Source organism: Hylaeus volcanicus, chromosome 7 (assembly GCF_026283585.1).
Source record: "Hylaeus volcanicus isolate JK05 chromosome 7, UHH_iyHylVolc1.0_haploid, whole genome shotgun sequence".
NCBI lineage: Eukaryota > Metazoa > Arthropoda > Insecta > Hymenoptera > Colletidae > Hylaeus > Hylaeus volcanicus.
The window spans coordinates 630,812-656,324 of NC_071982.1; the positions used below are offsets into that span (position 1 = coordinate 630,812).

Consider the following 25,513-nt stretch of genomic DNA (forward strand, 5'->3'; position numbering starts at 1 on the left):
CTGCGCTCCTTACTACCCTTCCTAAACAACATATTTGATTAAACGAATAAATTAGTCTGTAGTGAATTTGTTTTGAACATTTCCGTCTTTGGTAGCGCCATCTAACAGCTGAAGCTGGAAACTACTTCGCGCCAAACTTGGGCTCGCCGAGAGATGGCGCCCCCTTTGTCGGTATTTTCAGTTACTTAAAAAAACTTGATATTAGGCAATTATTAGTGTACAAATCAACAATCAGAAGTTCAATTATGATAATTACGATGTAAAATTATATCTGTATGCAAAGAAAAGTAGAGAATTTATGTTTTGAATATTTTCCTCTTGGAGGGGTCATCTGGCGGCGCTGAGTGGAAACTATTTCACGAGAAACTTGGGCGGTTCGCCGAGAATGGCGCCACATTTTTCGGTATATTTATTTATTTAAAATACTTAATATCGGTCAATTATTAGTGTACAAATAAACAATTAAATGTTGAATTATGATAATTACGATGTAAAATTATATGAATATGCAGAAAAAAGTAAAAAATGTGAATGTGTGTCAAAAATTAGTTCGGTCGCCGCCGCTAGATGGCGATACCGTTTGGAGGTCCATTAACTAACCTATTGCTCTCATATATGGAAATATATGATTTATATTATTTCATCTGGGGTTTTTATTACATAATAACTAAAATTAAATCAAGACTAATAGATTATCGAGTAATTGGAGACTGTCTAAAGAAGGATCTGCTGAATATGCCTCACTAATAAATCCAAAACTATTTCTTATTGCACATAAATAATAGAGTCCTCTAAAAGATGAGTGTTTCAGTCTCATTTTATTGTTACTGTCTCAATATGATGTCTACTGGAGTTTTTTTAATGTCTTACACTGCTATGTGTATATTGTAGGTTGTACCTGAAATAACTAAAACTGCGATAAATACTTAGTTACGTATATTTCAATTGACAAAGTACAGGAACCTGCCCCAACAGGGCTTACAAAATTTCGTTAAAATTGACGCAGATATACTAATAATTATTTTCCATTCGAACAATAATACCAAACATAATTTAACTTACTCAACGCATTCGAAACTTAATAAAACTAAAATAATACAGAAGATAGATAGATAGATAGAGAGAGAGAGAGAGAGAGAGAGAGAGAGAGAGAGAGAGAGAGAGCGCACAAGGTGGAGAATACTGAGCATTCTCGAATTAGTAGACCTTTGAAAAATCGTAACTATAAAATAAGGAATAAAGGAGAACGCTTACTAGCTACTAAGATACTCATGTACGCTAAAAAAATACAAACCTCTTAATTTATTGCATTAATTACTCTTTTATTTGGTATCAACCTTCTCGATATTAAGGATTTACTTTCCACTAAAATAGCTTATTCTACAAAACGTATGTGGTTCCTGCCAGAGTATCTCCTGAGTATTCAAAACCGCGATTGAAAATATATAACAAGTTAAAAGTGATGAAATAAATTACTTACAACCATTTAGAATGAAACATAAAAGTCAGAAAATTGAGTTTCATAAATAATGTATTTGTCTTGAAGCTCTACCCTTGTCAATTTTGCATAAAATACAAATTTGTATAACGATTTATTAATAATTTGTTTACTTTTTAATTTTACTTGGATTGAATTACTTGCAAATGAATTACACCTATGGATTCCATTCTCTATTATTGAATTTATGAATTTAATGCGTGGTTAACATTTTCTTTCGCTTTATCGTTGTTATAAATTTTCAATATATCATTACAATAATATATATATATATATAAAAAAAAAAAAAACATACTAAAATGTTAATCTTGTAACGAATATGATTTAGTATTTTTCCTTCGTCTATCTCTTTATGCTACTCCTCCGAACCAACATATTTAGACGAAATATTAATATCTTTCTGTCTTTTTCTAAACAAAAAAAAAAAACGTATTACAAAAGCTGGCACTGTAAGTAATTTGGATCCTGGTAACGACTGAACCACTCGACAGGACTGACCCTAAACAAATACACTCGTTCCTGAACAGACGGAAAATACTTGTCATCTTGCACGCGTGTATTAAAATATAAGTTGGTAAATAAGAAAGCGAATGCTTCGTTACTCTCAGCAGAACGATCGAAACGGGGCTTTACCATTCATAACTTCGTGCCACGATGGATCAGAAAACGTCTAAAGTTATCGCATTTCTCTTCCACGCAACCATGTTTCATTTGAATTCCACAGAATGTCATATCTTTACATTTGCATTTCCACGTAATCTCAGCATCGAATTTCGTGAGTATTTCAATAGTTTCTTCAAGACTTTTCTGCATTTTTGTACCATTCTACACGAAGTTATTACTCACCTCGTGTCGATCCTCTCAAAAAGTCAGATATCTAAAATATACGTACTATTTTATATAAGGCACGTTATTCTTCTGGTATTAACGATACACGATGGCCAATCGCTTAACTGCTAACCTTAATTTAATCTTACACTATCGCGCGATACTAAAATAAAAAACTATTACCCAGCAGAACTGCGTCATCGAGTAGCAAACGATTTATTCGGAATTATTAAAACGTTCACGCTCACAGGAATATTTGACCTCGACGAGTAAAAACAATTCACGCAACTCTGCTGGACATCTTTTTCCCCTGCGGGTTAAATTTTTGAAAATATGTAATACTATAGTAACAGTTAAAATCGAATTTCCATCGGTTGACCTAAAAAAAGATACCTAACGAACATGTACAACGTGATCGATCTTTTGATTAAGTCTTTGAGCGTAATGATCGTCTAACGATTATTTAAAACACTACGTACACTGGAATGATATTGTCCCATATCACAGAAATGTCGTGGTATGCTCTAGTTGGGCCCACGCTGTTCTGAGATAATTTTTTCGAGTGCTTCTTAGAAAGGGATGTGATACGAATTTTTATTGTCATGCTGGTTATTACTAAATAAATTATAATAAAAGTGTGAATAAATAATTTTTCTGTCTTTGCGTTAAAACGTGGACAACGTACGTTGTTTATAATTTATCCTGTGAACCATTGGGAATATTTATATTTTAATATAAATATTCATATCAAAATACAGGTATATGTATATTCTACCCGCTTACCAGATCTCAAATTTCTCCATACACCGAATAATGAAATTGACATTTTTAAAGTGTATTTAAAATCTATTTTTCACTGCGAAAAGATAGTATATCTTTTTTAAAAATATTTCCTGATGCATTGGCAAACAGTAGTTTCCTAAAACGAATCGCTACATAGAATTATTGTTACGACAAAAATAGTTTCCGGTCCGTTAATAAAAATGTTTCATGTTCACAATATAAATTTCAAACAAAGCGTTGTAATAAATACAAGACATTTACGTAGACGAGACATAGTAAAACAGTGACTGAAAAGTGTGGGAAGTAACAAAACCTGGAACTTTTCACGACATTTCATAGAAAATATTTGGATTTTCGCTTAGAGAGACGCATCAATAAGCTTTAAACTTCTTTCATTACAAAATGGACATTTCGTGATCAATATCTAAGCCTTTTTCTTGTATCGCAAGCAAACACGGTGTTATTACGAGAACTATTAGAGTCTCGGAAAAAGAATATTGATCACAAAATTCCAACCACATATAAAATATATTACTATGCGCTGGTTATTTACATGCAGTCTTTTGCGATCCAGCATACACCGGTACAAAAATAACGTTCGAACGAGAGATAAAAAAAAAAAAAAAACTAAATGAAACTCCCATTTCGCCGAAACTGTAAAAGTAACGTGTACAGAGTCGACGTGTGGCACACTAGTTGCTAAAAACAATGTAAAAAATAAAATATGCCTCCCGAGGGAGAACGACCAAAGAAAAGAAAAAGAAGCATCGTTGTCTTTTGAGTTGCAACGATTCGAATCTCTTCCTCTTCTCTTCCCTAGAACATTAAAACAAAATATGTTATGGCAATTCTTATGGCGTAAATTACACAATGGCACAAAAGTGTATTCTTCTCTTTTCTTTTTCTTCTTTTTTGTACCGGTTAAGAATCCCGAGAACTCGAGAATGAGCGCAATATCGGCGAAAATATCTTTCCGGAAAGAAACGTTCAACATTTTCCACGATTATTATCGAAGTTGATTGAATATTTTTTGGTAACGCTTCGATATGTTTCTCGGATACTTTGGAACGCGAAATACGTTCGATTAATACTGAAGTTAATACTTTGTACGTTTGTTTAACGGTGGTCGATGTTTGATGATCCTTAACCGCAATTGGGAAAATTTACTGTACAGATGAAACTAGTTTATTTTATGGTCACATACATTGTGACTTCGATGAAGTATTATTATTCTTTAAATGAGAGACAATTGTATTACACTATTATTCCATAGCGTTTTTTGAACTCTTCAATTATTAATTAACGTTACAACCACATAGTATTTATATTCTTCGGGAATGATTGAACAATATTAACAATTTTAATTGTTGAAGCGAATCATAAATACTATTTTTAGTTTACATCGACGTTGCTTGGATTAGATGGATAATTGTTTTCTGACAGCCAGATCGGAACTGTAGTTAAGGATCAATCGACTTTTTCTGGTAATATCGGACTGGATCGTCCAAGTACGAAGTGAAAAAGTTTCCAAGAATCAGTTACGAGTTCGCAGTGAGTGTAAGAAGTTGTTGAGAGATTTTTCTTTCCATGAGAAAATTTTCGTCATTACCGCTCGTTCCGTCTCCCGATACTTCTACCCTCTAACTTTCTAGCACTGTGCGGCGTTTTGCCCTCGCACACTCGCTTCTTTCTATCCTTATTATTCCGTACGGCTATACATACTTCGATAATACTTTTAGAGCGACCCTCTTACGAGTCACGGCAATCCTCTTTTTTGATCTCGTATTTTATGAGACTAGGAGCAATACGTACACACACGCCAAGCGAAACATTTTCTTTGTTCCGTTCCAAGAGAGAATATAACGTCATCTCGAGAGGACGCAAAGAGAGAAAAAGAGAATGACGTCTGTCTCTGCGATTCTACGAACAATGAGGTGAGACGGGGATGATTAAATTGCATGCATCAGGCTGTTGCAAAGACGGTGAAAAATTTTCATCGAACCGAACGATTCGATTCGATTCGTTATTTGTTTTATCTGAATCGTAAAATGAAACTGTATCCCACGTTGAACGAATTAACCGATTCTTCAATTAGCAGTTAAATCGTTACACCGTGTTTCCATTACTCGAATAAAAGTTTCGCTCGTAACAGGGATGCTGTTTCTTTATTTGCTTTGCCATCAAATGACTACTCTGGTAATTTTGTAACAAGCGTAAACGTTTAAAACGTTAAAACAGTTATTAATCAACATGTGAAAATTTTGCGACAAGCAAATACGTTTAAAATGGTAAAATGGAATAAATTTGAAAGTACACCGAGTTATAGGGGGTTAACGACATATTAGTCAGCATTTAGAATTCAAAGTTAATTGTCGACTGATCCCATCGGTCGCTGTTTTTATCGCGATTCGGGACGATTATCGGTCAGGATTAAAAGTCAACGAGTGAAAATCAATTCGCGAAATCAATTCGCGGAATGAAACGGCCGTCGCGGGAGAAAACCTAACCGGCATACTCGTCGAGAAAAAGTAAAAGCTCGATGAATCGTTTCGCCGTGAAGAGAGCATTTTGTTGGACAGTTATCGTTGCACGAGACGATCTTTACGCGATAAAGGAGGTCAGCCGGTAAGAAGGGTTGCGACGTCTTCGTTTATATACATGGTGTTCCGTAATGGGTGGTATAATCGGAGAAAAGATGATTCTATGTTTATTTCTATAATGAATTCTAGAAGGTTGAGATTTATAGATCAAATACCCGGTTGCTCCAAATATCTCCAAAATCAATAATCTCGAAAACGTAGCGTGAAAGAATATTGGTAACATAAAATTTGAATTATATATCGCACCTATAGAAATTACGGAACATTAATCATAATCAAGTTTTCGTTGAAATCAATATAACGAAACTGTATCAATTTCAATGGCGTGATCCACCCGATATAGTAACCGTCTTTCCTGTGCTGGCTTCATTAGTCCGCGATGCACGATGGCTTCGAGCAAGTAAAAAGTGGTCGACGCGAAGTGTCGGGCCCATATACCCCTTAAAGGTTTTACGAGTCGACCTTTATGGTTTCTCATATTCTCTCTTTCTCCCTTTGTTTCTTGGCCGTGCTTTTAATCGACGATCTTCGGCCATCTCCCTTTGTCTTAACACTTTATCTACCGGGAACCTGTTTATAGGTTTTTTAATCCGTTTTAATAATATCCTATGTCGTTGGTTGTCTACTTATAGCGCACATTATTTAAAAACGGTGCTTCTGGTATAGCTAGTAACTATATGCGGAAATTAATGTCTGTAGACGGTAAATAAACCTTTCCGAATGGATCTTTAATAGTTAAAGTGTTCAAACATGTAGACCCAGGGAGAACACGTCAAAACCCGGTTACATTACGACTAGCTATTATGGAATTTAAAAAGAGTGCGTAAAAGCGCTACCACTGGGTTCGCGCGTCCCATTTTGCGACAAATTTACGACTCTTAAGAGAACCATTCGATTTGCAACGTAGAATTTTGTTTATCGCAGATATCGAAAACAGGTATTTGTCGCAAAAATAGCTGTTACCAAAAATATAGATAAGGAATTTTGTCACAAAACGTGCGAATATTTCTTTTTTTTCATACTGTGCGATATTTTACTTGAACTAGCGAACTAGTACGAACCGATAACCGAGGCTTCGACGTGATTTTCGCGTGAAACTCTTCTATTTACATGCTTGAGCGAACGTGTACGTATCGCGAGCAGTTCAGAATCGAAACGAATTTCAAAATAAACACGACTCGAGCAGTGACGTAACTGAGCTATGAAGAGAGCAAAAAAATGTCAACATTTGACTCGACACAATTTTGTAGGATTGTTGGCAATAGCACCGTGGTATTTAATCATGGTGGAATGACAACCTAATAAATTTGCCGGTACATTTAAATTAGCCTTAGTAGATTACTTTAGTAAATTACCCTCTAGTACTGTCACACTTTAGTTGTTTAGATTATTCATTCCAATTCTGAACCACTATGAACCCTCATCTACTGAAATGAAACCGCGTTTGACGACGTATAAATTAATAAAAAGGTTATAATGCCGAGGAGAACCTTTTTTCTTTGATAGAATTTGTTCATAGATAGATGCTTCTAAACGCGAATGCTTATTTATAATCTCCTGAGGTTTCGTTTGCTCTGTCTGGAGCCAATGACTGCGCGTTTGTTATTCCTCTTGGTCGGCGTGGCTAACAGGGGCGTCCTACAAGGGCCGGTGTGCGGCCTCGACGAACACGAGGTGCAAAATTCCATCAGGCAACCTTGTCTTGAACATGTTCCCACGTTCTTCTCGTGATCCACGTGACATGGGAATGAGCAGTTCGGACAGGACAACAAATACTCCCAAGGTGCGAGTGTACGACTAGCCTGAAACAAAAATCGAGGAATCGATTTCAAGTTACAGTTACACTATTTTCTTATTATACTACTCTTATACTATTTACTTCGATCGCAACAGAGTCTTGAAATATTTCGGACTCGGATATCCAAAGCATTGCGTTGATACATATTATAATGAACTGATTATACAAATTTATTAATCAATTACACTTTATCCTACGCTTTATTTTCTGTAGATAGGTTAGATAAAATGTTGCTCGCGCGGTAAGAGAATAAGTAAAATGGCAGTTGGTAGGGTAGAGTTACTTTGTATCGACTGTTGGTGAGCGTGAGATTGGCGTTGCAATCGTATTTTCATACTAAATTTGTTAGGAGAATGCGATTACAGGAATTCTCTATCTCAACAACACTCTACATGAAAAACAATTATATACAAAAAGTATATGATACGGTGCAAATAAATTTCATTGTGATATAAATAAAGCGAAAGTAAATAAATAATTTCACTCGTTCACCGCTAAAAATGCTAGGCATATTAATCTAAAAGTTTAAAGAAATTAAAAAACAAACCAAGCTTCACCGAAGGTTGTATACGACATCTAGAAGTACAAAGCATTCTAATCAAGAAGTTTTCAAAAATCCAAGAACGAAACAAACTCAATTGAAGATTTGATGCATCGTTGGGCATGCTTGATGTTGTTGAAAGTAGTCACCAAGTAACGGACGCTGCGTTTAATTACGGAAACTAAAGAGACTTTAGTTCCAAGCAAGTGTGAAAGAGTGCCCATTAACGCGTCTCCATAGTTCTCTCTTATCGCGGGTTCATGCGTATCTACCTCTAGATAATGTAGGTAGTTGTGTTTCTATTTGCTCAAGCACCGAAGATGTGGAGTAATCAGCGAGCAACCCAAACCTGTCGGTTTTCGGTCTGTTTTCTGCGGGTCAATAATTAATCGGATTAGTTACGTCAGATTGCACCTGCACGCGTCTGGATGACTTATTGCAGCTACGCAAGGTGAAAGGAGCGCTGAGCTATGCACCAACACGACGGATTGCAAGAACATGCACCTGCGTGCATACATCTTTAGAAATGTCGCACAAGACACCGCTGTAACACTGTAACTATTGTCTGTAATACTGTAATTATTATTTCGTGACTTAAGAATATTTCGTCTGTCTCCTGACAAAAAGATACTCTGTTGATTAATTCAAGAAATCAGTTGCGAGTTTGAATGATTGTATCAACTTGTTGTTTCTCTTGTGTAGATTATTAATAATTTGCACGCACCTGACGAACCTTAGAGATGGAGAACGCTTATGTTCGTTGGGAATGGTTAAATATATTGCTTCTCTGACAAAAATACATCGTTGATACATCGATGTGTTTTCCATGCATATATCACGTTATCCATCAGCATTCCGTTTGACGACATTGCTTTACTGAATATCTTGATAAATGGCCGACGGACAGTTGCCTGATGAATAATAGCGCGAATTGGAAAATTCCAGATGTATTGAACGTTCCAAGAAAAATTGAAGTAAAAGTTGGTACAATTTTTCTGTCTTTTACAGTACATATTGTTGCACCTCCTACTTTTCGCATTTTTATTGTTTCAATAATTTATAATACTAAAGAATCGTGTCCGACGGTAAAAGTATATAAAGTACACGGTGGACAGTTTATGGGTGAATAACCTATAGAAGATAAACGTACGCACTTATCATACGTATTCAGAATTCGACATAGCGTCACGAACAACGAACAACGTTGTCGACGCGAGTTATCGAGCATCTGTCGTGCATTGGTAATTAGCGTGGCAGAAAATGCGTGAGAAAATGTCAACGCTCAAATCTGCGAGACGACTGCGGAGATTATCGAAAGGACGTCTCGCTTCCATGGCCGATACGCCAAAAAATCGCGCGGGCTTTCGAACGAACCTAATTTATTACTGTGTCGCATGGATACACCGTCCCTAGCAACCGAATGGATTCCAGTTAACGAATACGAAAGAAACGTCGAATCGTTGGCGCCAGAATTTCTGGCGGGAAAGGTGGGCCTGTACGGGTTAAGGCACGGATGGGCATTGGGCTCGCGTCAGATTTTATCTGACTCTTATTTCGTTACAAAAACACGCGGCAGTTTTAATGCGACTACAAAGACGAGTTTTGAGTACGTCCGCAACAACGATCGAAACTCTCATTTATCATTCTCATTTACAATAATATAAATAAACCTTTGAAAGAAATAGAAATATATCTTGTACTACAGACAAATATTTCTCTCATATTTTCCACGTATAGAACGAATCAATTAAAAACAAAAATATTTTGGCTCTTGAGAAAATTAATTTGTCCTGATTCCGTCAAGTATTCTTGAACACAGCATACAGAAAATACGAGGCAATTATGAGGAAATAGTAGTGTAGGTGTCGAATGAGTTAACGAATCGAACAAAGTTGAAAACCAAACCGTATTTCGTAACCTAACGGTCGTTTCAAACGAATGCCGCTCGTGGCAACCGAGTTAAAAGATGGATGAAATTATGGCTGGGTTCTAACAAATGCCCTTTTCTCACAATCTAGCTGCCGGCTGAGGCAACATTGTGCCGCACACATCTACAGAAAAAGCCGATGTCGTAACGGACCCTAAATATCTCGGGGTACGGTCTTCCCTCGCTTCCTGCAACCAAGATGGAAATTCTATTCGGTTGCTACCACAAAGAAAAGCATTATTCGAAATTCGAAACGTTCTAAATAACGGAAACTCGATCCAGTAGGAAAATCAAAATCATTTCAAGGTTAGCAAGCACTATTTTTCATAACACGAATATTCACTAATTGCAAGTCCGAAATAATTAATTTAACAAGGTAAATATGTAACACACGAACAAAATTAAACATAAATCCGAGGGAGCGGGTCGCAATTAAAATGTCATTAGAAAATCTTAACTTCAAATAACATCGATATTAATTATACAATGTATCTTCGGAATGACATTTTGTATCTAGATAAGTTTTTTCTCTAGTCACTCGTAATATAGTATCTAGAAATATCAGGTCAAACTTTCTGGCCATCGATCAATGAAGATTGCGTTCAAAAACTTTCGGTCTACCGTGGAAGGGGTGTTCTGTACTTCAGCAGTTAGTGAAAAAGGTCACATGGAAAGGGACCGACACAAAGTTACAGGGCTCCGCCCCTAACTTCGTGGAACGAAGATAAACACTCCGCGGCGTCGGCTTCGGCGTCGGTCCGGCACAATGTTGATCAACAGAGTCGTTGTATTCGTTCGTGTTAGTTTTTCGTCGTAACGTAACGCATGCTTATTTTTTACGTTCAGTTCTGAGATACGAAAATCAACAAAGTGGTGAAGAGCTGATAAAGGTTCGCTATGAGTAAACGGCAGACTGTAAAAAGTAGATAGAGTGCGTGATAGAGACACCAAATGTTCACGTTTTCCTTCAAATTTCGAATTTCCCTAGTACTTTTTCTCACAAAAATTACTTCCATTATTTGCCCACTCCTCTAAATCTTATCTGGAAGATTTAGTGCAGTACTTTCCGAAGTATGGGTCGCGAGCCTTAGGGGACGCGTTGCTACTAAAACCAGGATGCAATCCGGAAAATAATTTTCAGAGATTAATTTCGAAACTTGAAGTAACGGAGGTAATTAGAAAATCCAGTGCAATAAATTCCGCAACGTTTTCTGTACGGTTTCCGACTTCGATAATATAAGTGCGATAACTTCAGGAAACTGTTCAGCAGATCTTTTCAAACAGGAAGGTGTACGTCTTGATATCTTTGCTTCGCTGTGTTACGTTCATTTTAATCCATTAATTAATTAGTCTCTACAAACAAACATATGAAATGTTTTCGACGCTTAAAATATCTCGTTTCCTTCAAATGTTTGGAAAGAATATTTTGTTCTATAATTAAATTTATACGTATTCATATGTCCTATTTATTGCAACTTAAATGTGAACTTTATATTTATGTATTCCTACAGATTCGTTACTGAAAACATTTTCAATCCCTTCGACTCTCGTCGCCTCGCTATTGACTTCTACAAAGATTGCAAAATCAATTATTAATAGAGACGTCAAGATAAAATCTCTAGACTATGGTGTTAATAGAAAAGGACGCGTGAAAAATGTACGAAAGAGAATTAATAAGCACAGTGTGCAAAGAAATAGCAGGTTTTGATAAACGAGGCCAATTCTCATGCTAATATTTCGGGTAAAAGATCGATCTAGAGATGTTAAATAAATTAACAAAACGCAAGTGACGGTATAATTGTATTTCCGACCGCTTGCTGATCGAAAAACAGATGCCAGTTTCATTCGTGACAGCAGCAAAAATAATTTTCAAAACGCAAATTTCATTTTAATATACGATTGTAATTATTATTGCTACAGTCGAGTCGAATAAAATCCAGTATTCTTTTTGTTCGGAGTTTAATTATACGTGTTCCTGTATTTTCTTTCTCTTTTTATTTTAGAACAGTTTATTTTGTTACTTGTAATTATTTTACATAGCAAATCGCCAATTTAATATAACACTCTACCATAAATCTGGAAATCCAGCTTTGGCATGACCAGAGGCTTCAAAAAATTCGGACAATTTGTCTCGGTCTTTTCGCTTATCGCATCGAATTAACTCGTGGAGGTAATCCAATATCTCCATTAAACGCGCTAGGTCCGTCTCAAATTTCGGGCTTTGATTCTGTCAAATTAGATCTCGGTTCGATTAATCCCTCCAACCTGCACGAAACGTTTTCTTGTTTACGGATATTCGAAATTCTGCCTTCCCTTTGCCTTTCTTTGGCTCGCATCATGACAAATCGTACAGCTGCGATGGTCCACGATTTTTATCTCCCGCTTTGTGCTACTGGCTCGAGTTTCGTGCCGATGTCCGAGAAAGTTTTCGTCAAACTTATACATCTTTGATTATTCAGTCTGCTATATAAAAAAACAACAAAGTCGGTATGCCGTCCGTATCATTGAATTTTTTTTCTTAGAACACGTCAGATTTTAATCTTAGCGTCGAACTTGGGAACGTAACTAAGTACATTATTTCAATTAAAAACGATTAAAACGTAATTTTAATCCCCTGAACGGAACTTTTCTTCCTAGTATTCTTTTTCTTCTTTTTGGTAATTGACTTCTTACTCGAAAACTTGCGTTGCAATTTGTTGTTATAATCCCTTACCTTCCCGATCTGAGATTGAGAGAGAGCCAAAAACAAAAAAAAAAGATGACGCTAACGACAAGCGTAGCTCGAAATATCTGGTTTCACGTTGTAATCCCTACTTTAATTTTTATTTGGATTAAAATCGATTGGGTTTTAGCAAGCAACGGACGAAAGCAAAAACTGAAAATGTTCTACTTACTTGGATTCGAGAATTTTGCGATTGTATCTACTGAAGGGATCATGGAAAAATAAAAAAAATCTTTTCATAATGAAAATGTTCTTCCTACGCGTCCGAAAGTGAACGATATTTATGTCAAAATTGACTTGTAATTAGCATTGGTGTACCAAGAGAGATGGGACGTGTAAAATTAAAATGCCCTTCTTAATCAACACAAAGGATTACACGGGCATTAAATCTGCAACAAATAACGATCCTTTTGAATATGAACCACGCCTGCCAGATGTTCCTCTTACCAGCAACAGAATACTTCTCTTTTTTTTTTCCTTTCTTTTTTTTTACGAAAAAAAATAGCAAGACCTGAGCTTCGACTATATGCTTTAGTTATGGATCTCAACCATTAGTCAAGGGAAAACAGATTTCTACTAACCACCATGAATACATGAAGACATCATTTAAGAAGCTAAATGAAGTTGCCATAATGACCTTGTACAGCTGAGACCCTATTTAGGGAAAATTGATCATGGAAATTTATACTATGAAAAATATTGCTATATATCCGTAAAGCTAGTGGACAAATATTTTTTGTACACGCTGTACAAGTACATTCACCGGTCGTTCGCCGACAGAAAACGACACTTCGTTATGTCTCATTACCCATGAAAATGATCGGCAATAGGCACACAATGCAGGTATCCTTGACCTTGTTCTTGGTAACACACTACTTTTATCTGCTGTAATCAGTTAATCGATTCACCCAGATACCGAGTACTTCAAGGCCATCTAGAGGAAGCTCAATGTCAACGTGTAACGACCGTTTAACAAGCCTTGCGAACTATCGATATTATCGTCACCATCGGTTACGAAATCTGTTGATATGTAATTTCAAAGTGCCTTGAGAATAATTCTGTTTTTTATAAAAAACAAAGTAATAGTCCTTTGATAACATTTTTAAAATTTTCAATTATAAAGGAACTAGAATGCTAGAACAGTAATAGGTTACGATTGGAATTTCTTTAAACACCGGAGACGTTTCTTATCAATTTCTTGGTGTAAATAAAGTTCTTTTAACGAATCAGCACAGATTTTTTAATCCGAAATTCTATCAAAGCAAAATTGAAAGGGACAAGCAACGATTAAAATCCCATTACTATAATGAAAAGAGGCTCGACAGAAATTGTTTATCGAACCTAATGAATTATACATTCCGATTTCGACCTTAAGTGATAGATGAAGTTTAAGAGACTGACTCGCTCAAGGTCGCGTCCAGCATCTCATTCGCTTTAGTTCTCATAAGCGATTGCCTTTTATTCCTTTCCATGTGATAACCAATTAAGTGCTTCTATGTATTCGATATTCGAACAACTTTTCTCTCTCGTACACGGAATTATAATCTACTTTCCTGAACCTTTCAACTCATCGGTAGGTTAATATTATACTAATATTATTCCACGGGAATTCCGAAATGGCATATAGAGGACATTTCGTAGGTATGCTCGGAAGAGTGAACGGCAACTCGACGACGATTGGCTGAACGAAATGTTAAGAGGGTCATTGGGAAAGAAAGAAGTTGATACGCGGTCGGTAACGCAATCCGCGCGTCTGTTCTTCGCCGAAAGCACGATTTCTGGCAGCCAAAAGACGAATTTTTTTCGGTCCAGTCGAAGCTGTGCTCAACCATGAGACAAGTCTCAGGTTACGGGACCAAAAGGCCCGGAATACACTACTGTGGGCACAGGTATACCCATTCGATGGAGTACTCAGGTAAAACTTGCAGGCGCAAGGACTCAAAAGGGTCCGAAAAAGTCTTCCTTTGAAAATGAAGAATAGTAAAATTTCGAGGAACCGACGCACTAAAGCGCTTAGGCAATATAACATGGCAGCGGAATTCATCCTCCAAACATCCTTGAATACTGGCGCCGTTCGCAAAATTTATTCAAAATAATTAAACATTGTCCCGTTATTTTGGCGATATTTAAAACCGGAAAAATTGAAGTTCAACGAGCAATGCGAACGCATTGCGCGCATCCCGGAATTTTGAATTTAGGAAATATCGCGACTGGCACGGGACGGAGAGGTTCGCGCCAAAACTTGCCGGGTTAAATTTCCAGACGCGAGTTGCGTGCGAGCCGAGAGGGCTTTGCGCGCACCGACACACGAAAATCGTCGTGTATGTACAGGGTCCAGGATCATTCGGCTTCGAAGTGGGCCAGATGCCCGCCGGCAACGCACGTCAGATGTATCATTATCTCAGCCTCACTGTTGCTATGCAATTAGAGTCCGTTAATCGGGATCCCCACCATGTGACGCCAACGCGCCTTTCGTGACGCCAGCCAATGGGTTGAGGAAGAGGGGATATGCGAGAGAGAGAGAGAGAGAGAGAGAGAGAGAGGGGGGGTCGTCCAAGGGGAAAGGAGAGAATCGAACGGAAAACGAAAACATCCGAGGACAGAGGAGAGAAGAACGTCTCAGACGTAGAAAGGGATAAGAACCGCGACCAGGTTGGAGACGAAGACGGCAACAACAACAATAACAACCAACAACACGTGGACGTGAGAGCGCGAGAGGGCTGTCTTCGGCCACACTCCTCGGCGATCCTCTTTCCCTCCCTCATCGTTCGAGAATTTTTGCAGTTTTCGTTTTTTGAGGATGTTCCTCATTCTTCTTGCGCTCGTCGGACCGTAACGAAGAAGAAATTTTGCCACGCAAAAACCAATTATATCCCTGTCGAAATTTGAACCGTAACGACCAAAACCTGTTCCTTCCTTTTTCTGGGCTTCGATTTCGATGGTTTATTTAACAAAAACAGACTCCTGCCAGGGAAAAGGTTAACGGATTTTTTTTTTACCATTTCGCGCATCGAGAAAGTCGGATTTTGATTGTTCCTTTAACGATTCGATGGCGCAGAAATTGTACCTAGAAATTTACTACGTTTAATCGAACAAATTCAGCCTCTATATTGTTATCGCCACCAGATAACGCCTGAGAATGGACACTCTATAGAGAAGCAAGAAGATGGGCACTCTACGTCAGAAGCGAACTATGTGGACAACGTATTCCATATTAATTGTCAGTATTATTATCAATGGTCCTATCGTAGAATCCTTGCACAAGTCCAACATGATTCGGCTTGCAAAAAGGGTTAATGTCTAATCCAGAGATATTTTCTGTTGTTCGTTTGATTTTTGCATGCGCGTTTGCGTTCGATCGTTCAAACGCGCGAGTCGCTTATGTCCTTCGTTATACGAAGGCCAGGCGGACTGCCAATGAGACACTTGTACGTATAGTACCCATTACGATCCGCTCCTGACCTTAGAGGCGGATTTCGGGAACGTGCGCGCGCAGTCGCGCGGGAAAAGAGTGGAACACGCGGTCCCGTACACTCATGCCACAAAGCAGTACTTTCTCTGATACAATCTCTCGTTCGACACGCAAAATGTTAGGTGTTGAAATTAATTCTGTGCCTCTGTATTCAATAATTCATGACTCTAGTTTTAAACAGATATACCTACTTACGTAGGAGTATTTAAAAAAAAGAGAGCAGCTGCATCAGCTCGAAATCATTCATTAGTACCTTTTCACCCCGTGCTTATTAAGGTGTCTCAAGGAACTATAATTGCTGTTTGGCTGTGGCTAATCAATTTATTAGTTTCTCTTCGGACTATTAATGAAATGACGTGTTTCTCCATGCACCGTCATCCTTCTCGGAATTCCGTCTATGCCGCTAGCATGCATATCTCCTTCGTGGTGCTATCGCCGTGATCAATTCTCGCGTCATTTCCGAAAAAAGAACAAACCTCGGTAAACGAGCTTGTACACACATTAATGCAGCTAATATTAAGTCTCCAGAATATTCGCCATTATCGACAAGATATAAATAACAAGATGAAGCGATAAATAGCAAATTTCACACATCAATTACGGTAATGTGTACGTAAAATTTTGCGAATTGTTGAAAAGTTGTTCACCTCCACGGTTTTATTTTCTTTACGACTGCCTTGAAGAGGTATTTCAAGGCATGCTTGGTAATAATAAAAGTATCTTGTACAAACATGTCCTTGTTCGGCAACTTGTCATTGCCACGTCCAGGTTTACAAGTTCTTTCCTTTCAGATAAATTTTTGTACGAACGTTACGTTTCTTAAACAACACAGAAATTCAAGTACTCGACTTAGGTACCAACGACCTGACAAAAGATCGTTCCCAGAGGGCGAGGATCCGAGAAGAACTACGCAGTTAGCGATCGATCGAGTGACTAAGGTTCAGGATGCAGGATATCTGCGCGATGACGTGTGACCAGTTCGAGGCCGATATTCGTCCCGTGGAAAAGGAAGGCCGTTCGGTAGAAAGGTGTCTACTAGTGTCAAATCATTGCCAACCACGGCCACGCGTCTATTATACATACATTATTCAACGCAATCACCAAAAAGTCTCGTTGCGAATTCAGCACGATGCACCGTAACCGCGTAGCAACAGGGACCCGGCAACAGGACCTGTTTCAGCCTCTCTCTTTCGGCCGTCATCTGTTTCCCTCTGGCCCTCGCTAATATCACTGTCGTCCTCTCTGTTCCTTCCTGGCTGTTTCTGTTTTCTACGGTTCCTGGCCGAGCATGTCCATCGCTTTCTCGTTGCTCGTTAACAACGCGACGGGGAGAAGCCGGTGGCACAGGCCCGACAGTTCTTTTCGGTGGCTTTTCGGCAACTCGGGACCGCCGAGTACATCAGCGAGTGTGCTGCCTAACGGCATGTTTTGCTATGGTCAACGAACTCCCAATCAAAATGGTGCAGACAAGAAATTGCAAGCAATTTCGTACGTGCTCCCGTGCATACAATGTACAATGGACGTACACTGCCACCTCAAAGGAATTTGGTTCGTGTCCTCGATACGATACATGTTTATTTTTATTTTTTAACGCTTTCCTCTTGTATGTCCCGTTTCGGGGAACTTTCGTAGCGATTACTCGGAATAAACTTACGCGACTGCAAAATTTTCAAAAGTTTTATCGAATGTTTTCGTTCGGGTAAGGCGAGGAAACAAATCAAAACATGGTATATATACGTATACCTACTAAGACAAATGAGCTGTTATATTTGAAAATGGAATAAGTCTATTCCTTGTCTATTATATGTAACGATCGTGGTCTATTTTCTAACGTTCTAACGAATATCAATTTTCAAATTCGCTACAGCTATTTGTTCACCGGTGCCTGTAACCTTTTCAACCGTTGTTGGGTCGGTACACTTTGTACACGTGTGCCTAAACTGCTTTCACGCTTATGCAATTAGACACGCACGAACCGTAGATACAAATACAAGAAACTTGTGATTGTGTTGTATATTTGAGGTGTAACATTTTTTCCCAGAAACGTTTGCCAGAAACCTCGTGTACATTTCGCGGGTCTAATGTTCACACGTCCGTTGGAAATCGTTCACTTCCGGTGATTTGATATTCAATAGCAATTAGTAACATTCGAAAACACACCGGTGTCTCTTCACTTTGACCTTCGGATCACCGATACCCGTTGCCAGAAGGTACACGGTCCTTTCGTATGGAAAGTAGCCGATTACGTGTAAACGCGTGTAAGGGAATATTTTTCGTTGCAAAATTGGAAATATTCAAACATTTCATTGATTAACTTATTTACAACTTCGTTTATGCCAGCAAAATATTAACGTATCAAAGAATTCAAATATTCCTTATAGAGATGTAAGATTTAACATTGCCTAATATTATGGCGAAGGCTTGTTTCAATATTCCTTACCATTTCAGCAAGAAAAATTCTAGAAAATCTGACATATTTTTTTAATCGTTCAAACCAGAATACCTCTTAACAAGAAACGTGTTCACGCATAAGGCAGGTAAAACGAACGAGATATATGTTCTCCAAACTGTTTTTACGATTCTTGCTTAACCCAACTGAGAAATATGAATAGAACACGGTATTAGCGCACGACAACGTACCTTCAGCACGAGACGACTAATAAAATCCGTACCGAACACAAGCGAAGGTTTACGACGGTAAATTGCTAATCCACGGACCCTGGACGCCACTTACAAGGAAAATCCTGACAAAAGGGCCGCGTACAAGAATTTACAACGTCTGTCGCGTCCGTTCTTAGCCCTGCAGTATGCCTTGTCCAAATTAACATGGAAACTCTAGGTTGGGACGAAAGATAAGCAACAGGTTGAAGCGTTCACTTTAAATACCGAACTGTAATTTATTTTAGGATGCTATTGGTGATAATTTAACCGTTCAATGACTGTAATTAAAGAATTTCGATGAATGCAAAAATATTTACGATAGGCATTATACATATGTTAGGCGAGGAAATTAATTCTAGAGAGGACTTTCGTGCAAAAATACACAAATATAAAATGTTTCGCCTAATTAGCCAGTTGATATTTGGGCCAGCCCGTACATTTTGAGCAACAATGCGCCCTTTGGCCTTTCCTTCGAGGAGTAATCCCAGACTTTGGTACAAGATATGGCCTTCCAAAGCTGACACCGTAGGAACACCCACCTCAGCCTTATCTCTACCTCATTATCGGATCGTCGTTAGCCGTGAACTCTGCCCTCGTACCTGTTAGCAGATCGGGCCACCTTCGCTTTCATTACCTACAACGAAGCGGAAGATCCGGCCCGCTCTCCAAGGAACCACTAATTGGCGTGTTTCCTTCGAAGAAGCACAAAATTCTTGTCGCGTTTCTCGCGACACACGGAATATCAGCTTTCGTGCGGTTTGCGCACGACTTAAGTAGCGGTTGTTGCTAAACTCATCCGTCGAAATGGCTTGGAATGGGCCACGTACTCTTTGCAAACGTATCGAACGAATAATTACAATATTTTAAATATGTTACACAATAAAATGTACATTTATACGTGTCTGAGTACCAATTACGAAATTCGTTTGATTTAATTGCAATTACTTCATACGTACTACGATAACTCGCACCGATCTTGATCAGCAACGTTTCCATTACACATTTGCCTCGCGCACCGTGCTTGAACGAGGTAATAAATCGTGTGCATCACAGTATGCAATTACCATGATAATCTAATGTAATCAATAAGGAGGGAGGACTCCATTGACCAACTTACCTACGTACACCCAGAGCTAGACGTTTCATTGAAAGAGCAAGCTATGAATGAACGAACAAACCGGATGCTGGTAGAGTCGGCCAGGTAAAAGTTATCGAGCACTGGACGCGATTAAGCTCAGGCCGGTTTTATCTGACACTACTAGCGCCAGCTCTAACGTTACCTACACGGCCAGTTATGCGCCACAAGTATCCCTATCGCCTCTTTGATAAGTTTCAATTACGCCTATTAACTGTAGTTCTGGTTTTCTTAACGAAGTTACGGAACCTCCTACCGTGGCATGCTATACCATCTACAACTACAATTACCATTTCGTACTCGAGTATGCGAACAATTTTGAATATGTAGTTCACGTGTCGTCGTATCAATTATTCGCACCTCCAGAATAACCTTTAACGGGGAAACCGTATAAGGAAGCTACATATTAATGATGTACTCTTACGATCTCTTTTTTTTACAGAGAAAAATTTACTTAATTTCTGTTTAACTCTGAGGATATCTTAGGTATGTTTTAAAGTATATTTGTATAGAGATACGTAATATACAAGATGTTCCACCAAATGAAACACGAACCTTGTTCCCACCGGTTGCATGTTCGTTTGAGAATTTCTAACACACATCAGAGCCGAGCTTCGACCTTGAGTGTCGTCGTGGCGTGCAAGGACGTTCATTGATCGATAAAACCACAAAGAGTATCTGTTTCTCGTCTCATTACTGGCCTCTCGTATATTCGTGCCCTTTCCTTTCTATGACCGTCTCATTAAAATTCCAAAAATATTTCATTCGCCTTTCATCAAACAGTACGATACAATTTAATGTTCAAAGACGAAAAAATGTGTCCGTTTACAGAGCTTTGTACCGAACAAACGGTTTTCGTGATTACATCTACGTAGACACTGATTCATTTCGTTTCTCATTAGTAGACACCAGAGTTCTTTTGTAAAGACAAGAGGAAACAATGGGTGCGATACAAGCACGAACTTGTGCACGACTATTATCCTCGTACGGTGGCCCGTCGCCTTATAATTGCCCACTAGTAAAATGCGTCGTAACGTAACACTTTTATGGGGCCTCGATTCGTGAAGCGAATAACTTAACTACTTTAACAGGCGATCCAGTGTATCGCAGTTCATTCACATTCAGTAATCGCGTTAAACGCATGTAAGACATTACCGTTAATTTTTCTTTACTCAATTTTAATTCGCCGTAAACGCACGAATTAATAAAAAAAAAATCTAATATTATTATATATGTAATGAAACAAAGTGAAAGAAATTTTTCGACGCACTCAACATTCGAATCAATCCGTTATCCTTGCACACAAATTTTGAAAATGTGCAACGAAAAACAATAAATAAGATTCGTACATAAAAATAGACATTGCACAAGGTCAGAGTTTCAAGAGGAATAATTTTTCCTCGAATCGAGGACAAATAAAATGTCGTTCGTCGAGTCTTTCCTCGCGAGTAGAAATAACCCGATGCAGCGACGTGCATTCGAAGCACGGGGAATCCTGCGTTGCAGATAAGTAAGAGCTTCCTTCGCACTCGAGTTCCTTGCAAAAAGATTTAAATACCCGGTGGGACTGAATTAATCAAAAATTGTAACGGCAAACGAGGTAACGACCCACCGTTGCAACGGTGCATCCGCTGCACAACGGCTTAGCGAAGCGAAGAAGTCAAGGACGTTCGAAGCACATTTTATTCTACACGGAGTTGGTTACCGCGTTGTTGTCTAGGTCGTGCAAGACCGAAGGCGTAGAGGAGGCGTTAGGAATCCGAGAGACGCGAACAGCCGAGTCGGGAGCCATGAGAAATCAGTTTATAGACTCACGGGCGTTTACCGTATCCCAAATTGTTTTTTTTACTGTGCCCAAATATTTCAAGAGCGTCGAGCCACTCCCGTGAGAATTGTTGCTAACAACGACCTTTCTATTTAAGCGATTAAAAATCTCTTGAAGGATAACAACATTCAAGTATAACGTCTCTCGTATTCGTGTCGCGTGTACACTAATACGTACAAAGTTATTCGAGTATTGATTTCGATAAAGTTCATTAACGATTTTGCATAGTAAACAAATCGACAAAATGGCGCTAAGAAAAATCGAAAATTTGGTTTGTAAGTAGAATCGAAGTTTCTTCGCGATGCAAGTTTACATAAGAAACTTTCACTTGTGAACACGCTGGCTGTTTATAGCAACATTCCGTCAGCATAGAGATATGTACCAAATTGAAACTTAAAGAAAAATAACAAAACTACATTATAAACGAAGGACAATTATTATCGTACTATTATATGCATCGTCTCAGCTAAATTACCAACAATTCTACGTATTGCATTATTTCTTTTCCATTTGCACGCCTCGTTAACAATTAGTCGAATGCATTTTACTCGAATTGATTTGAAACGATACGAACGGCTATATCGCGACTAATGCGTATTTTATAAGCATCTATCATCGGATAGGTGTATACTTCTGTCTTCCTCTCTTCCTTATAATCATCTTCTCATCTTAGAGCCGCGGAAAAGGACCTGTTGCTAACGGAAGACTCGAAAGTAAATAACATTACGTCATCGGAGCCCCTGGTGTCTAGCCTGGTTGGTGGTGTGCCAACTCTCAAAGCTCGTGCCTGTTCCTATCTTTATCTCTCTATCGCCAGGATCGATGGCTTATTCTCGGATACACAAACTGCTCGCCACCCCGATACATTTCGATACTAGATTAGACTAGACTTGTATCAACCTTTCCCGTCAGGAATAATTATTTTTATTAATTAATTGTTGTTTTAAAATTACTTATTGTTCGTCATGGATACATAAATTGGGATCAGGACGGGTGCCGGTTGACGCAACTACTTTCAAAATGACAAATTTAAGAGTGAATTTTGTCCAAGTATTCAGTTTAATAAACTACTCTTGAACAGAAGAGAGAATGTAAATTTGGCGAAGTTAATAATTCGTTGGTCGATGATGCGTCGAGGACGGGTGTCAGTTGTCGCAATTTCGTGTAGGCAAAAAGCACACACGGGCAACCGATAACGGAGTGATATCAAGGAAGAAAGAGAACCGGTAGGAGGGCCTTGGAAATGAAACGAGAGGGAGTAAAAAAGTGGCCGAGCAGCAACGAGAACGACGAAGCACGCGGCCTCTTCCCCAGAGGGCCCGCGCACTGGTTATTCGGGCTGCGAATAATAATCATAGGGGTCGGCCTCCTGCTCTTTCAGTTTGGTTGGTCCTCTCCTTTCCACGCGTGGCTCCTCCTTGTCGACCGCTGCATAGCAACAACGACCGTTTTCTCTTTCGCTCTTGGCTGCTGCTGGAGGCCCGGCAACACGAGGCCTGGAGAAGACAGACGGCATATCCCAGCAACAGAGAGAGAGGAGGTAAAGGACTAAACACTCCGAATCGAGAGAAAGAGATCGACGCGGAAGAATGAACGAGGAGAGAGGCATAAACGGACGCAGAAAGAACGGCTGACAGAATCTCGCCGAAGAGGAGGACACGAGGAGGGGCGACGATGGAGGAACAGAGGAATAAAAGTACAAAGGACTTCGGAGGAAACTGGAAAAACCTGGCAGAGGTGAATAAAGATGACAACGGACCCAAAAGAAAACGAACCAACGCGAAAGGATGTTAACTGAATATAGCCACGAGTGACTCGCGCGGAGAGATGTTTATTTTGGGTTGCAAAACGACCAAAAAATGTTAACTACTGGAATCTTACAAGTGAATTACGCAGTATGGTGCAAAGTATGCGCTGGGAGTTGAAGACACCAGGGACAAAGGAAAATTAATCTGTTTTGATGAATTATGAACGATACAGGTTTAAATATTGTATCATAATATCAAGTATATCTAGTTTTGTTAAGTAAAGAAGTTTCAATGTTCACGATATTTCATGTTTGATTTTCATATACTGATATTTTCTGAAGTTTAAAATAAATCGAATACGATCGAATCATGTTATTAGAATAAATTTAAAATATGTTTTTGGATCAGGTGCCTTCGAATAAAATGAGGCGACAAAAATAATGTCTCGCCATTCACTTTTTTTTATTCGTTATTTACCTGCTCGTTATAAGACTTTTTGGTTCCGCAGGTATAGACGAATTTGAATACGTTTCTAAACGGTCCTATCCTCTGATCAAATTGGGACTAAGTTCTAAATAATCTATACCTTCGTCGCAATTAATAATCATGCGATTTATAGGTCTGTTTGATGTTACCGAAGCTGTAAAAATCAACGAAATTTATTTCCACAATGGTCTGGCCTTAATTTACCTTCTATTCATATACTTGGCAATGTTATCGAATTGTACACAAAATCGTAAGAGGGTACAGATCTTTATGCAAAATAAAATTTTTGCAAACTAAACAGGAACGTATTTTACGCTGCAAATATTATAGTATGAACTTCGTTTCCATTATTTTTGTATGTTTGGTCCAGGACGGAAGGGGTTTCTGGGGCAGCAAACGTGTTGGCTACGTCAACGGCGAGCAAAATCTTTTTAACGGGGAAAAGTAACGACCCACTACCGGCAATTTGTATGCGTCAGTTATTTGAATGTAGAGCTGTTCGTGTGTGCACTACGTAGTCTTTCTACCTGCTGAATCGAATAGAAATTTTCGTGGGATCTTTCATGTTCCTGGAAGAGAAACGTGGTATTTCGCATGATTTAGCAACGAAATAGCTCCGCATTGACAAGAGTGAAATCGTGGAAGCAAGAGCGATCAATCGTGATCTTATCATTTCTAACGTAAATTTTCATCAATGTTTATGTTTCATTTGATACCGACTGACGCGAGCAAAATAATTCTCAAGTATTTGCAGCGATCAATTTTGTCATATTGAATTAGAAATGGTTCAATTTAAAATAGTTAGTTTTTCTAACAAGTTACAACGTGAAAAATAAACAATTCTTACAGTCCAATTAAGATCTGTAATCTCCCTTTCCCATTTCTGATGATTCGTGATACTTTTTCGATCCGGGAAGATATACCTAATCACTATCATTATCGAAATTGTCACTGTGTACATTGTTACCCTTATCTCTTTAGTATTCATAGTCGTACCGTAGACACCGGATTCCACTGTTTGCGAAGAACACACGGTATGTCAATTTCTAATATTTGGTCATTCCAAAGATGCACTGCGGGTGAATAAACTGTGAATGAACTCTTTTTTTCAAATTATCAGAGATAGAAAGCGTAAGATAATCCATCGATTACAACTGAAATGCTCGTACGCATTAAGTAAATATATGCGCGCATCAACTATGTAGTTATCAGAATCGAATATGATGCAACTGTAATTGTACGAGAAACAACGAGGTGAACGGTTATACAATGTTTTTTGGTGTCCGATTTTTGCGAATAAAAGATTTTATAAATCTTTCGAGGTGCGCTCAAATACCACTAAATACTACAACAAATCCAAATTTCATCGATAATTTAATATTTCACGTAATTCAACGTAACATTCGACTTGTACTAATCAAATCATCATAAAATTGTTGAAATTCAAAGGAAATCATCGACGCCTGCAAAGGATCGCTGTAAAGTGTAT

The 25,513-nt window shown here is 38.5% G+C and overlaps 1 protein-coding gene across 1 annotated transcript in view; it reads right to left on the reverse strand.

Moving 5' to 3' along the window:
* Positions 1-919: 919 nt before the first annotated feature.
* The window catches only part of LOC128879788 (uncharacterized), a 39,294-nt gene continuing 14,700 nt past the window's right edge, over positions 920-25,513 (reverse strand). The window contains exon 2 of the mRNA XM_054129250.1: positions 920-7,511. Within this exon, the coding sequence (XP_053985225.1) occupies positions 7,257-7,511 (255 nt within the window). The 3' untranslated portion in view covers positions 920-7,256. The remainder of the gene's footprint in view (positions 7,512-25,513) is intronic.